A 13,221-nucleotide genomic window follows, 5' to 3' on the forward strand; every position below is an offset into this window, starting at 1 on the left:
AAGAGTGGCTGGAAAACTTCCTGGTGGAAAAGGACCTGGGGTGTTGGTCAACAGCCGGCTGAGTATGAGCCAGCAGTGTACCCAGGTGGCCAAGAAGGCCAGTAGCATCCTGGCTTGTATCAGAAATGGTGTGGCCAGCAGCACTAGGGAAGTAATTGTCCCCCTGTAGTCAGCACCGTTAAGGCCGCATCTCGAATGCTGTGTTCAGTTTTGGGTCCCTCAGTACAAGAAAGACATTGAGGTGCTGGAGCATGTCCAGAGAAGGGCAATGAAGCTGGTGAAGGGTCTGGAGCACAAGTCTTATGAGAAGTGGCTGAGGGAACTGGGGTTGTTTAGCCTGGAGAAAAGGAGGCTGAGGAGGGACCTTTTTGCTCTCAGGGGGGTGTTGGTCTCTTCTCCCAAGTAACAAGTGATAGGATGAGAAGAAATGGCCTCAAGTTGCCCCAGGGGAGGTTTAGATTGGATATTAGGAAAAATTTATTCACTGAAAGGGTTGTCAAGCATTGGAACAGGCTGCCCAGGGAAGTTGTTGAGTCACCACCCCTGGAGGTATTTAAAAGACGTGTAGATGTAGTGCTTAGGGACATGGTTTAGTGGTGGACTTGGCAGTGTTAGGGTAACAGTTGGACTTGATGATCTTAAGGGTCTTTTCCAACCTAAATGAATCTATGTTTCTATAATTAGCTCAGTCTAGTCTGAGATACTAGTCAAGACAAAGCATGTACTGTTTTAATAGGTGATAAATTGGTCAATTTTTTAAAAGTCTGTAACTTAGATTTTAGCAGATATTTAAAGTTTAATTTGACTACAAAATTAAAACATGACTGAGCTAGCTAGCATGATCAGCTATCACAACTAACATCAAATGTGACACTCCTAATTGAGACAAATTTATGTTAGGCTGTGAGTCTCTTGGCATGTCTATATAAATCCCATCTATTGGATTATGAAATATCTCCTTGGTATCTCCAGATAACTCAGGCTTTCATTGTTGATGAGTGCACTTAGAGGAGAAAGCTCTACTGAGTTTGCCTTCACTTTAAAAGAGAGAGGAGTGCCTCAGATCAAAGGAAAAGGAAAGCAGATGAAGCACATCTGTGTCTTTCATATGGAGATCTTTATCCATGCTGCAGCTGGATGACTGCCTTAAGTGAGCAGGCTAGTGGCCATGAATGAGACACACCAGATTTTGGTACTGATCTGGGGGAAAATAATTTGTCATACAACATTGATAGACAAATAGTGGTAGTGGCAACTTTGAAGAGGCCCTGATACCTGTAAGGAACATAAACATTCTGTTTTACACAGTGTAAAACTTCACATTAGGCAATGGAGGGAGAAGATACCAAAAAATCTGATGGTTTGAAGAGGAAACTACCACAGACAGTGCCAAATTGTATACTTTGCTTTCATGACCTGATATAGATCAGATAATCTTGAGCTTTGTTGGTAATTGAACCACCATTTGGAGAGATGAGATACTGGAGTAAATGAAGGAGCTTGAGACAATCAAAGGCATCACTTTTACTGGTTAATAACTGGTTATTATTTACTTGCCAAGGCAATCTCAGTAGCTTTGTAAGAGAGGATTAGGATATCTGATTATGTATTTCACGTGATTTCTTATGTTCACATTCCTTTTATTGAGATGGTATCAAAAGAGAAGTAGGGGCCTTTGTTAGACCACTTGTAAAACAACTGGAATAACCAAGAGGAGCTGAATAGAACCAAAGGAATTAAACATGCTATTACTAAAAATACGTCTGAGTTACAAAGTTGGAATCTGGGACCAAATGTTCCCAAAGTCTGAACATTCCCATTCCAAGGGTTTGGTTTAGCCATGCATGTAGACAGCTGCTATTCAGAGGATACGTTAGTGCTTTAGTTTGGCTCAGAAGAGCACTTTTGAAGCAAACCTACCAATTGTTCCTATTAATCATGCTTTGATTCACATTAAGGAGCAACCTTAGAAAGTGTGAAATGGATTATTTTTTTTTTTTTTTTAATGTGAAACATGAACTGGAAGATGTGATCCAACATAGTAGTGGGCTTTCAGGCTATTTGATCAGATGAAAGCTAGTTGAAAGGAAAACCCTTTGTAACTCCTATAGTGTGGGCATAGAGTCTTAGGAACGGGTGTTCCACTGTGCAGATCTGCTCCTCCAGGGCTTCACTACTTGCTAACATAGACATAGCCACAGAGTTGCTACCAGACTGGAATTCATTTACACATGTCCCCCTGCAGATCAGAGCTGGAGGTTTCAGTTGAAATGTTTTAATTTTTACATACTGTGTAATAGAAAACGGAATTGTTTTGTCACTTTTAGCTGTGTTTATCCTGATTCAGACTACTTCTTTATCTTCTGTGTTTCACAACGCTTTTTTCACTTACTTTCCCTTCAAGTCTTGACTATACATTTCACCTCAGTTTCTCTTCTCTCCTCATGATATTGTTTTAAAGATCTGTGATGTCATTTCCAAATGGGAACAAGCCTTAAAAGAATTGCATCCTGGGAAATATGAAGGTGGCACAAGAATTGTGAAGTTGACCTATAAGAACAGGTACTGTGCTTTGTTGTTGGCCTCACTACTGCTGTTAATTAAACATTTCTAGACTGCATATATCTCTGTAGATGTCCAGTAATTTATAGTACTGTTAGTGCCAAAACTATTTTAGCTAAGATGTGTTCAAATCCTACATGAGATGTGATGAATTTTGTGTGTGGTACATGTATAAAAGAGGGTATATGGCCTAGAGGTAAAACCCAAAACACTTTACAACAGCAGAGTAGACTTAAAATGAGTTAAGAACTAGCTGTAGCACAATAAGACATACTTGGCACAATTTCATTTGCCTAGATCCTAAAACATAATTAAATAATGTGTGTTAGGTGAGAGGAAGAGAGACCTGGGGGAAAAATCACCAGTGAAAATGAATATGATGAAACTTGCAATTAAGTGAAGAATCACAGAGATGAAAAAGATACAAGAATAATGTTCTAAATTGCATGAGCCGTAGAAGAGACATGTAGTAGCAGTGCCCAGACTTTATAAAAAGAAATGTTAAAAGTTAGATGATGAGAGATGGTAGAGAGGGGAAATGCAAGACAAAGATCTAAACCAAAAACTGGAAGAGGTTCATAATTTATAATCCAGACAGGAATTCTGAATTACAGTGAATGGAGAGCTGTGTATGAGAACGAGGAACGGCTTTCTGCATGTGAATTCTCTTTGCAGGTGAAACAAAGGCCACCCCAAAACAAAAAGACACAAAGTTCTGTATTGAAAGTATGAAGATTTTGTTGACTGTAATGGTGGAAACAAATTTCTGTCAACTTTGTTAGTTGGTATAACAGAAGTGGAAGCAGAAGTTACTGCTTTTGACCCAGAAGGCAGTATTTGTTTCAGGAGTGAAACTTTGCAGTATTATTTTGTTGGACTGGAATGTGCCTAGACTGGACAGCAAGGATGTTTTGATAAGGTCTTTCCAAGGTTGGGCTGTTCTAACACCAAGGACTCTGATAAGACATGTGTAAGGTCAGTATGGTCCTAATGGTGGTGTTAAAGTGACATAAAAATAAACAAACTGACCCACTGGAATTAATATCTTGTGTGGTCTTGTGAAATATATAGTCATAGATGCAGCTTTAAATTAATATTTGAATTAGATGGTGTGAGCTGTAAATAGGCATGCATGAGGAATGGTTCTGGGAAGCATTCCCCAAGTTGGTGTCTTCAACCCCCATTAGTCATATTGCTATACCAGGTCAAAGACATTGCAAGTGCGAAGGGAATAAAAAATAGTGAGAATCTTTGACTTACAAGAATGCTTCTTCAATTTTTGAAATAAAGCCTGCTAATTTGGTCTCTTCTTTCCTGCTGGAGCAAACGGAAGACCTTTTTAACAATAACAATATCAGTGTAAGTGGTCAAAGCAAAGCTGGCAAAAATAACAAGTCTGCAAGGCTGCCTTGGAGAAGTTTATACATGTGAGGCAGAGGTAGTTCTGTATTCTGTGGTAAGCAGAGAAGGCCGTATCTTAAATTTTGCCTGTCTGTGCTTGATGGGGATGGATGGACACTGATTTACCTGTGTTTAATAAGGCTTCACTGTCTTGAAGTGGTTGGCTTACAGAATTCAAATGGCTTCCAAAGCTAAAAGTATTTTTTGAGCCTTCTTGCCCAAATCTTGTTCATAAGGGAAGCATCGCAGCTTCCAAATCTCTGTCCAGTAGCCTCACAATACACAAAGTTCGCTTTGGAGAAGGAGGGGAAAACAACCCCACAACCCGCTCTTATTTTTACTCACCTTGATTAAAGTTCCTACCTCTGCTTTTTACCTTTATGATCCTCTCTGTTTTAGGCTATATTTTCGGAGCCAGGCCAAAGGTGAGACGGACCGTGAGCGGTTGCTACTGGCCTTCCAAGTCAGCAATGAAATAGCCAATGGAAGGTTTCCTGTTAATAAGGAATTAGCTCTGGAAATGGCGGCTCTGATGGCTCAGGTGAGTATGGCTATGGGGTGAAATCCTCCCTTTTGTCCTCCAGGAATGTCAGCTGTACACTGAATATCTTTGACTAAGCAGCTGTCTTTTAATCAAAGGTGGTTTTTCTTACCAGACATACAGTCCGAGATGTACCATGACAAACACGTTATACCAGCGTACATATGTTGTTGGAACACCTTTGGCTGTAGGGAAATTTGCTATAGGAGTGCCTCTCCTTTCTTCTGAAGAAAAATATTGGAAAAAACAGTGAGGTTGGACTATCCCCAGAACCGCTCCAATTAGTGCCTTAGTAGAGATATGGAAATAGTATCACTACTAGAATTCCATTAACAGTAAAAACTTTCCCTGTTGCACTGCCAATAGCCTCTTACTCAGGAAGAGCATCTTGTAGGATCCTCCGTTAGACCTCCAAGCTTGTGTTTATCATTTTACCACGTAAAACACACACTAGGGGTTGTGGGCATGCTAAGTAGGACAATAGTTTCTTGCTGACTGAAACTGATTCTTGCATTTGTTAAAGCAATGCAAACTGAGATGAAGAAGCTGGGAACATTGTCCAAACCATTTACAAATGTGCTGTTGTTTTAATTGGCCAATTGAAAGTAAACCCCAAAAGCTTGGCAGTTATACAGAAGTGTCTCCCCACAAGAAGTAGCTGGGCAAGATCTTGTTTTATTTTCTTAGATCAGTAAAGAATTCCTTGAGCAGTCGTGTCCTCAGTAGTTGCTCTGTTGTATACATTTACTATGGTAAATGCTGTAGACAGAATTCCCCAGCCTAATGGTATCTTTTTGCATGACTAATAAACACAGTAGTTACCGGTATGCAAATTCATGGAATGTTCTACTGCATTAAAAGTTCCATTGTTTTGTTGCACTGTAAACTATAATGTTGTCTTAGGTGGAATATGGGGATTTGGATCGACCAGGATCTTCAAGTCCTGGGGGAACATCACAATCGAAAATGCAGCATCTTCTCCATCAGGTCTTAGATAAATTCTACCCCAAACGCTACAAGCAAAACATGACTCCTGAACAGCTCAGGTAAATTGTTGGTTCTTCTACACTTTGCACCAAAACCAAATTTTACTTACAAAATTCTGTCTTTATATTTAAGAAGTTTCAAGGAGCCCTGTCAAGATTATTTAATGTAGAAACTTAAACAAATCACAAGTGTCAGGAAAAGGTTCCTTTAAAATAAAATAGCAGTTAACTAATATAAAAAGAGCCAAATCACCAACTAATTTTCCCATAGACAAAAAGTTGAAGCCTTTCACTTCCAAATTAGGCATCTCTGTTACAAGAAAATCTAACCTAAGCCTAAAATGAATTCTGTTTCTGAATTTTTGTTTTACCCTTCCCCCAAGTATCAATTGAATCCAGATGGCTAACATTTGCAACAAGCCATAAAGCCAGCACATATGGGCTGCTTCGGGCCATGTAGTAATTCTGGTAGGACGTATTTTGGCAGGGTTTTTTGATGTTCTGACTTGGAAATTCTCAAATACAATGCAGAGATCTCAAGTACAGAATTCAGATGCTGCCATGGATCTCAGCTCTAACTGTTTTAAAGGGAGAAAATGGTCATCTTCCAGACCCAAAGCTACTTAGGGATGCAGTGGTGGAACTAACACAGTTACCTCCTGTTGGAAGCACATTTCCATCTGCATGTAGCAAGATAGCTGCCAAACTATCCCTAGTGAGCCAGATCAAGAGTGAGTTAATATATATTGCTACTCTGTATAGAGCAGACTACAGACGAGATGAAGGTGAGGGTATAATTGAACGTGAAGACAAGCCGGGCAGGATTTTACTATAACAGCTGCCTGAACATTTGTAGTTACACTTTTTTAATAGATACACCAGTGAGCAACCCACGTGTGACTGGGATTCCTGGGCATTACAGTATAACTAGTAGTAAAATAATTGTGGAAGTAGAGAAAATGCTAAAAATAAACTCAGGTTGTACAACCCTCTTAACTGACAGTGCTAACAGCCCTGTCCACTGTGCTGTGCAGAACAGCACTTTCGGAATAAAAGGTACATTTATTAACTGTTACAATTTTACCCACCTTTCTTTGGAAGACATTAGTAAAGAATGCTGTCTTGTGTCTTGGATTCTGAAAGGCAACTGGCTGACAGGCTGGCGACAAAGTGGATGGTGCTGCAGGGGTGCTCTCCACCAGAATGTGTTCGAATTTATTTGACGGTGGCCCGGAAATGGCCTCTCTTTGGAACCAAAATATTTGCTGCTAAGGTAACTGGAGCACACCTTTCTTCTGTTCCTGAGAGTGAACTGTCTGAACAGAGATATACCTATGTTCTCTGATAACGTGGTTTGAAAATGCTTCTACTTCAGGAAGGGAAAAAAATGAATACTCCGTTTTCAACGAACAGCTCTGGTACCACATAGGTTTAGAAGGAAGGAAGAGAAGTATGTTCTAAACACTAGGGGTTGCTGGCGTTCAGTAAATAAATACTGAAGGTTCCCTGGCTGCATCAGTTGATCAAAATATAGGGTACTACCTCTCCTTACAAACCTTGCCAAAGTTTTCTCAGGCAGGAATTTCCCTGGTCATTAAGGCTACAATGATAGTTTTAAAAAGACTATTTACGTACCATTGGGCAGGTGGAAGGGAAGAGTCCCCTGTAACTCACACCTGGCAGCTGATGCTAGCTAAAAGGAGAATGGGTATTTCAGTCCTGTTCTCTGCTTGATGCAGAGCTGGCTGCTTTCCTTGCCACACGAGAGAGGCAAGAACTGCTAATGCAGAAACAAAAGGCAGAAGCAAAAACTAAAGCGCACATTGGGTAAGCTGCCAGCCCACAGGCATCAGCGGGAGAGCAAAGAACAGCTGGAAGGAGAGCAAAGAACAGCTGGAAGGAGTACTTCTCCCAGGAGCTTGTACCATCCCTCAGCCCATCCCATGCTAGAGCTCTGTACCTACTACCCTTGTCCAAATTAATGTCTTAGCACATAGTGACTGTCTGAGAAATCTTGTTTTGGCATTAACCATCTTCCCCAACCCAGCAGAAATCTCCTGTGTTGAAAGCTTGAGATGGGTCTTGTTCATGGTTACATGTCTCTTGCTTTGAAGTCAAAGCTGCTATAGTTACAGAATAAGGTCTAAGGATGAAAGGGACCTCTTGAGTAAATATACTAGAAGTTTTTGAAAAGACAATTATTTCCACTGTCAGAAATAAAAGCAGAAGAGGTTACTGGTATTTGAGGTTACTGACACTGAAGAATCAGAATATAGAATAGTTCCACACAGAGTTTAAATAATGTTGACTTTTCTGATGATTAACATATTTTATAACTTCTAATAGTTAAAAGCAAAGCCTATGGCATTAGCCATGTAATGGCAGATTCCCAGGAAAGATTCATGTCATTAGCCATAACAACACATAACTCATCTTCAACAGATAATTGATGCACATACATTGAAATATGTAAGAAAGAAAATTGCACTGATGTGCACTTACATTGTATGTAAATCTGAAAATGTTATTCCAGATTTTGAGAAAAGTCTTCTTAAAAATCAAAGCAGGTCAGACCGGTAAGCCTACAGGATTCTCTCTCACCTTCACTTTATCCTTAAAACCCAGGATTAATGTAAGAAACATCTTTATGTGGTGGTCAAGAAATATCTAAATTAATAATTTTCTCTTTCTCTAGCCTGTTTTGCCTTCCTCATTGGAAGACTGTCCAGTCTGGATAGCTGTGAATGAAGATGGTATCAGCATACTGGATTATAACATTATGGTATGGTGAGGAACACTGTTTAAGAAAAATAACTCATCTCCCACAGAAAGACATTCCTCTGAGTCCACTTACAGTCACTAAAAGTTTGTCTTTAACTTCAAATGGATCCAGAAGTTAATTTGTAGAAGTCAGAGATGAGGGAAGCCAGTGCTATGTTTGAGTGCTACATAAACAAAGGAAAATTACAGCTACAGTGTAAGGTAGGCTTTCATGTAAAAGCTAACTGCCTCTTTGATGGGCAGCAAACATGCTCATACATCTTGCAAAATCTCCATGGTATGTGCTTTACTACCACCATCTGGGATATAACACGTTTGGACTATTGCTCTGAAGCAGTGAGGCATCGAGCAAGCTAGGAGTAAACTAGAAATTCAATTCTCACTTGAGCTTTCTCTGCCAGCTGTTACCTATAGAGCCAGTTACCTATACTGCCTGTTACTGCTGGAGATCTGGTGTTCTTGCAGTAAGTAGCAAATATATTAGTTTAAGGTGGCCGTTTTTTCTTTTACAGAACTATGACTGTTTCAAACTCTCTGTTGTCTGCAGCACTTGAAGGTCTCTTATTCATACTCCTCTGTGCTGACCTTTGGAGGCTGTCGAGATGACTTCATGATTGTAGTCAGTCAAATGAAAGAAAGGAGTTCTGGAAAAAACAGCACTGAAAAACTCCTTTTCACAATGGCAATTCCAAAGGTAATTCCAAAATGAACAGTGAGTTTCTTTCGAGCTGGCAGCATCACAGCTGGGCATTTTGTACAAGCCCTGGGGACTGCTACTTTTGGCTGCTGCACTAGCTATATACATTCAAAAAATCCCTTGTAAACTGGAACCTTTAATCAAGAGACTCTACCTAACTCTTAAAGACAGACCTTCATTTCAAACCCAAACAATTCCATGTGAGAAAGCCATTTGCAGAAGTTATGCAGTCAATAGGTTCTAAAAATCAAAGGGCACTCTTGCCTCTAATTGACTTACAGTTAATCATTTTCTTTTTTCCTAGATTGTTGAAGCAACACTTCTTATTGCCAGCTATATTAACTACCGTTCGACACCTTCACTCCTATCTTCCACACAGCCCTCCCGAAGCAAAACACCTGCTAACAAGCTCTGGGAGACTGAAAGTCGGTGCTTTTTTCCTTCCGTGCCCCGAAGCACTAAGGGACCCACCCTGCTCTGAGGGCTCATTCCAAATGACTTTGGAGATTTTGGTTTGGGCTTTTTTTGTTCGGGGTTGGGTTTTTTGGTGGTGGGTTTTGGGGTTTTTGGGGGGTTTTTTTTGGGTTTTTTTTTTGGACTGCTCTGTACTGAATTGGAGACTGCTATGATTTTGCTGGTTACACACCTTACTTTAATGTGGGCTCCGATTCTTCTTCCATAGTTGTAGACAAAGTTCCTTAGTGTGGGTAGAGGCAGTGTCCTTTCTCTTAAAAACCTGTTTATTTTGGGGACTGTGCAGGAGTTTCTTTTCCATGCCACACTCCATCCAAAATACCATGCCTCAGGTCATTTGCCTGCACAGTGCTCCAGTCACATCTGCCCTCTTCCCTTGCAGCCATCCTTCTTCCATCTCCTGATCTTACTGCCTTGCTTACAAGCACACACGTTTTCTTTGATCCCTCCCAATCTCAGCTTTGCACCTGCCTTAGATCAGTGCACACCCTGTGTCTGGAATCTCAGTCCAGCTCTTAAAACTCCTAGTGACCTCTTTTCCTCATCATAGCCCCTTTCAGTTATTATCATTATTTTCAATAGTCTTCTGTTTGCATCAATCCTTAACTTGCTCACTTCTTACCTAAATTAGACTACACCCTCTGCAAGGCAGATTTGAGTGGTATATAGGCTTGTATCTGACTGCAATGGGCTGAGCTCACAGTCCTGTTAAAAGTTAAAACAGGTGGTAATGGATAGTGTGGCATGAACCCTGTACAAGGATGCATCCTGTTGAATACTGCCTGTATTAGGAGCTGCACATCACTGCATCATAAAGTAGATACACACTGAAAAGGCTATGACCAGAGTGTAAAGATTAACATGACATAGTCTGATCGGGTAGTTCAGACCTAACTTCAGCTTTGTGCTCTGGTTGTGACTAGCCATCATATTAAAGTTTTTACCACTGTTTAAATTCAATGGTGCCACTCCCAGAACAACTATTAGGATAGTATTTTTGCAGAGACTGTAATAGTTGTTATGCAACTGCTTAACACAACCCGGAGGACAATTTATTTTTCCTTAGAGTTATAACAACTCCTCCCTGAAACTGATGCTAAAATTGAAAGACAGAAACTTTCCAAGTCCTTGCTCCAGATGTGAAAGAAAGAAGACACTGTTGAGAAGGAAGAGGAACTAAACTGACAAGAATTATTCTGATGCAAGTCAAGGGTAATTTCAGACCTGAAATAGGGAGCATAGAATTAGAGTTCAGTGCTACTCAAGAATATTTTCAACTTTAAATAAAGGTGGAAACCTAGTGTCTTTGCACGTTGAGGACTCAAAGCAGACTGGAACAGTGCCAGAGGATGCCCTGGCTCCTACAGGACTGATGCATTTCAGGAGTTGACGCTGTTCTTCGCAATAGATGAACATTAGATCTCTGCTGCAGGGCTGAATGTGTCACATGCTCCACCGTCTGACAAGCACTTTCAAAGACTCTTTGTGTTAATCACTGTTGTAGATGTTTCGGGATGTGTTTGGAACTGCACATAATCTCAGACAAAGGAAGACAAGGCAAGCAAATTTTGTACTTTTTCTATCTTTCGGCAACTGGAACAGATCTTCCCAAACCATCTCTGTCATTCTGACTTGACAGAAGCTGCTCCTTTCAAACTCCTGCTTCCTTCATGCTACTGTAGCAAGGAGGAGGTAGTCAGCAAATGTGTATTCAAGTATTGTTCTTCTGACTTTCCTGGAGAATGGTGGGCGTTTTTTTGTTGATCTGTTTCAGAGGGACTTGGTTATGATTGAGAAAGGCAATGGATTTTAAACAAATAAAAGATAAATAGCAATTCTTCTTGAAAAATCTAAATTTACCTGGCTTAAGTTCAGCTATTTTGATAAGCATTCTGAAAAAACTAAGGAAGAATAACTCCCCTTTCAAAAGTACTATGTGTAACTTCATAACAATTATGCATTCATGGGCAACTTTCCCAAATTAAAAGTGTGAATCCAAGCATTAGAAAGAATTCAGCAATAGCAAACCAAAGCTATTTGCAAATGAACAAACCAACCATACCCATGTTTTTACTCCCTAGTACCTGCTACCAACCTTGAAACATCCAACTCATGCACACAGTGGAGCTGATACTTCAAGAAGTTTTTGATTCACACTTACAATGGGTGCAAAGCCACAAATTAAGAGAAGAGCATGAGACAGACAAAAATAATTCCAAACAATCCCTTATCAACATCTTTGTAACATTAAAAAAAACAGAAACAAACAAAAAAAAATACCCAAACCCATGGTGGGTTGTGGGAACAATATGGCAGACGTAAGCCAGGAAAAGATTGTATGAAGAGAGACCTGATTTGCACATGCTGTAATGTATCCACTAGTTTTGAATTCAAGGACCATCCCTTGAAGTTATGGAAAAGGGTGGAAGCTTTCTGAGCCAAGAACAATTTTGAGAAGGTATTTAGTCTTTTTTTTTTTTTTCCTTAGATACTTTTAAGTGACTCTATATCCTGATAGAGTGGTCAGTAGTATGTATTTCTTCTCTTTCTCTCTCACACACACGCACACAGAGTGATCTTAGTGTAGCTGCAATTGAGAGAGCATCATTCCTCCTCACTCAGTCACCTGTGCCTAACAATTCCTCCTGTATCTGAAGGTCCGTTTGGCAGCCTGCTTCTGGTATCCCACCAGTAACAAAGCTGCTTCAGAATAAGCTGAGCTGTCATCGGTGCTGGGTATGCTCAAGGCATAAAAGTCTCCGCAGTTCAGAGGCTGTACTTACCTTACAGTGCTCACACTCATGTCCTTTGAGACTTGTACCAGGGCAAACAGGAAGCAGAAATGTTGAATAAGCAAGAGCTGTCCTGAAGCTCGTTATTTTCTGCTACAACTGCACTTTAAATTGAGAAGCATGGCATATAGAACTTCTTTTCTTGCTTACTTCTTAAAAATATTCACCAATACTTGAGTAGTTCAGGGACCGCCCCACTCTGATGGATGCACATATACCTCCTATTTATAGCTTACCTGACTTCAACCAACCAACCCTGTGTAGATATCTATTTTGTATGATTTTTTGGTAGAGAAAACAATTTTTATTTTAATCAATGCTTTTGGCAATGACTATTGCTACAGCATAGAATGAGAAGACAGAAGCCTTTGTTTTCCTAACTGCTGTGTGTATGTAAAAGGCTGGGAGATAACTGTGAGATTTCTGTTTGTTCTTAATAAAATGCAGTTATGATAAATTAAACTGTATTATTCTCAGAATGAAAGAAACTATTCTAAAGCCAAAATAGTCTCGATGTAAACAAAAACGGACAAAGACTGTGTTGGTATCCAGGCATGTACCTGGTGCAGACCTGCCCTAGTTGGGTTCCTTGTTTCTTTCTGCTGCTTTAGTGGCAGTCTGAAGTGTGCTCCCAGGGGCACAGGATGGTCAGTCCTTCAGAAGATGGCTAAAGCAATCTTCCAGACTTCTTCCTGGGACACAGCTATGTGGTCATTTCTTCAGTGCACGTTCTCAGGACTTCATGCAATTTTTACAGCATAGTCAATGTTCCCAGCACACTCTTAAGCCCAAGGCTCTGTCCATTCTGCTGAGGTGTAGTTTATTTTCTGATGCATTCTCCCCATGGCTCAGCAAATCTTGCTGCTCCTATAGCGCTCCTCAAGGGCCTTGTCCATTTTCCCTCCCCATGAAGAAACACAGCCTGGCTGAACCACACCCTGAGCCATACGCAACTCAAACACACCACGTGGTTCTTAGTCAGAGGAC

General features: G+C 40.4%; 1 protein-coding gene across 1 annotated transcript in view; it reads left to right on the plus strand.

The window, feature by feature from the left end:
* Positions 1-12,690, plus strand: part of PLEKHH1 (pleckstrin homology, MyTH4 and FERM domain containing H1) — a 53,210-nt gene extending 40,520 nt beyond the window's left edge. Inside the window, exons 23-29 of the mRNA XM_074868076.1 lie at positions 2,462-2,562; positions 4,363-4,504; positions 5,408-5,550; positions 6,634-6,763; positions 8,186-8,272; positions 8,819-8,965; positions 9,273-12,690. Coding sequence (XP_074724177.1) covers positions 2,462-2,562; positions 4,363-4,504; positions 5,408-5,550; positions 6,634-6,763; positions 8,186-8,272; positions 8,819-8,965; positions 9,273-9,449 — 927 coding nt within the window. The 3' untranslated portion in view covers positions 9,450-12,690. The remainder of the gene's footprint in view (positions 1-2,461; positions 2,563-4,362; positions 4,505-5,407; positions 5,551-6,633; positions 6,764-8,185; positions 8,273-8,818; positions 8,966-9,272) is intronic.
* The last annotated feature ends 531 nt before the right edge of the window (positions 12,691-13,221 follow it).

This window comes from Strix uralensis, chromosome 4, assembly GCF_047716275.1.
Source record: "Strix uralensis isolate ZFMK-TIS-50842 chromosome 4, bStrUra1, whole genome shotgun sequence".
NCBI lineage: Eukaryota > Metazoa > Chordata > Aves > Strigiformes > Strigidae > Strix > Strix uralensis.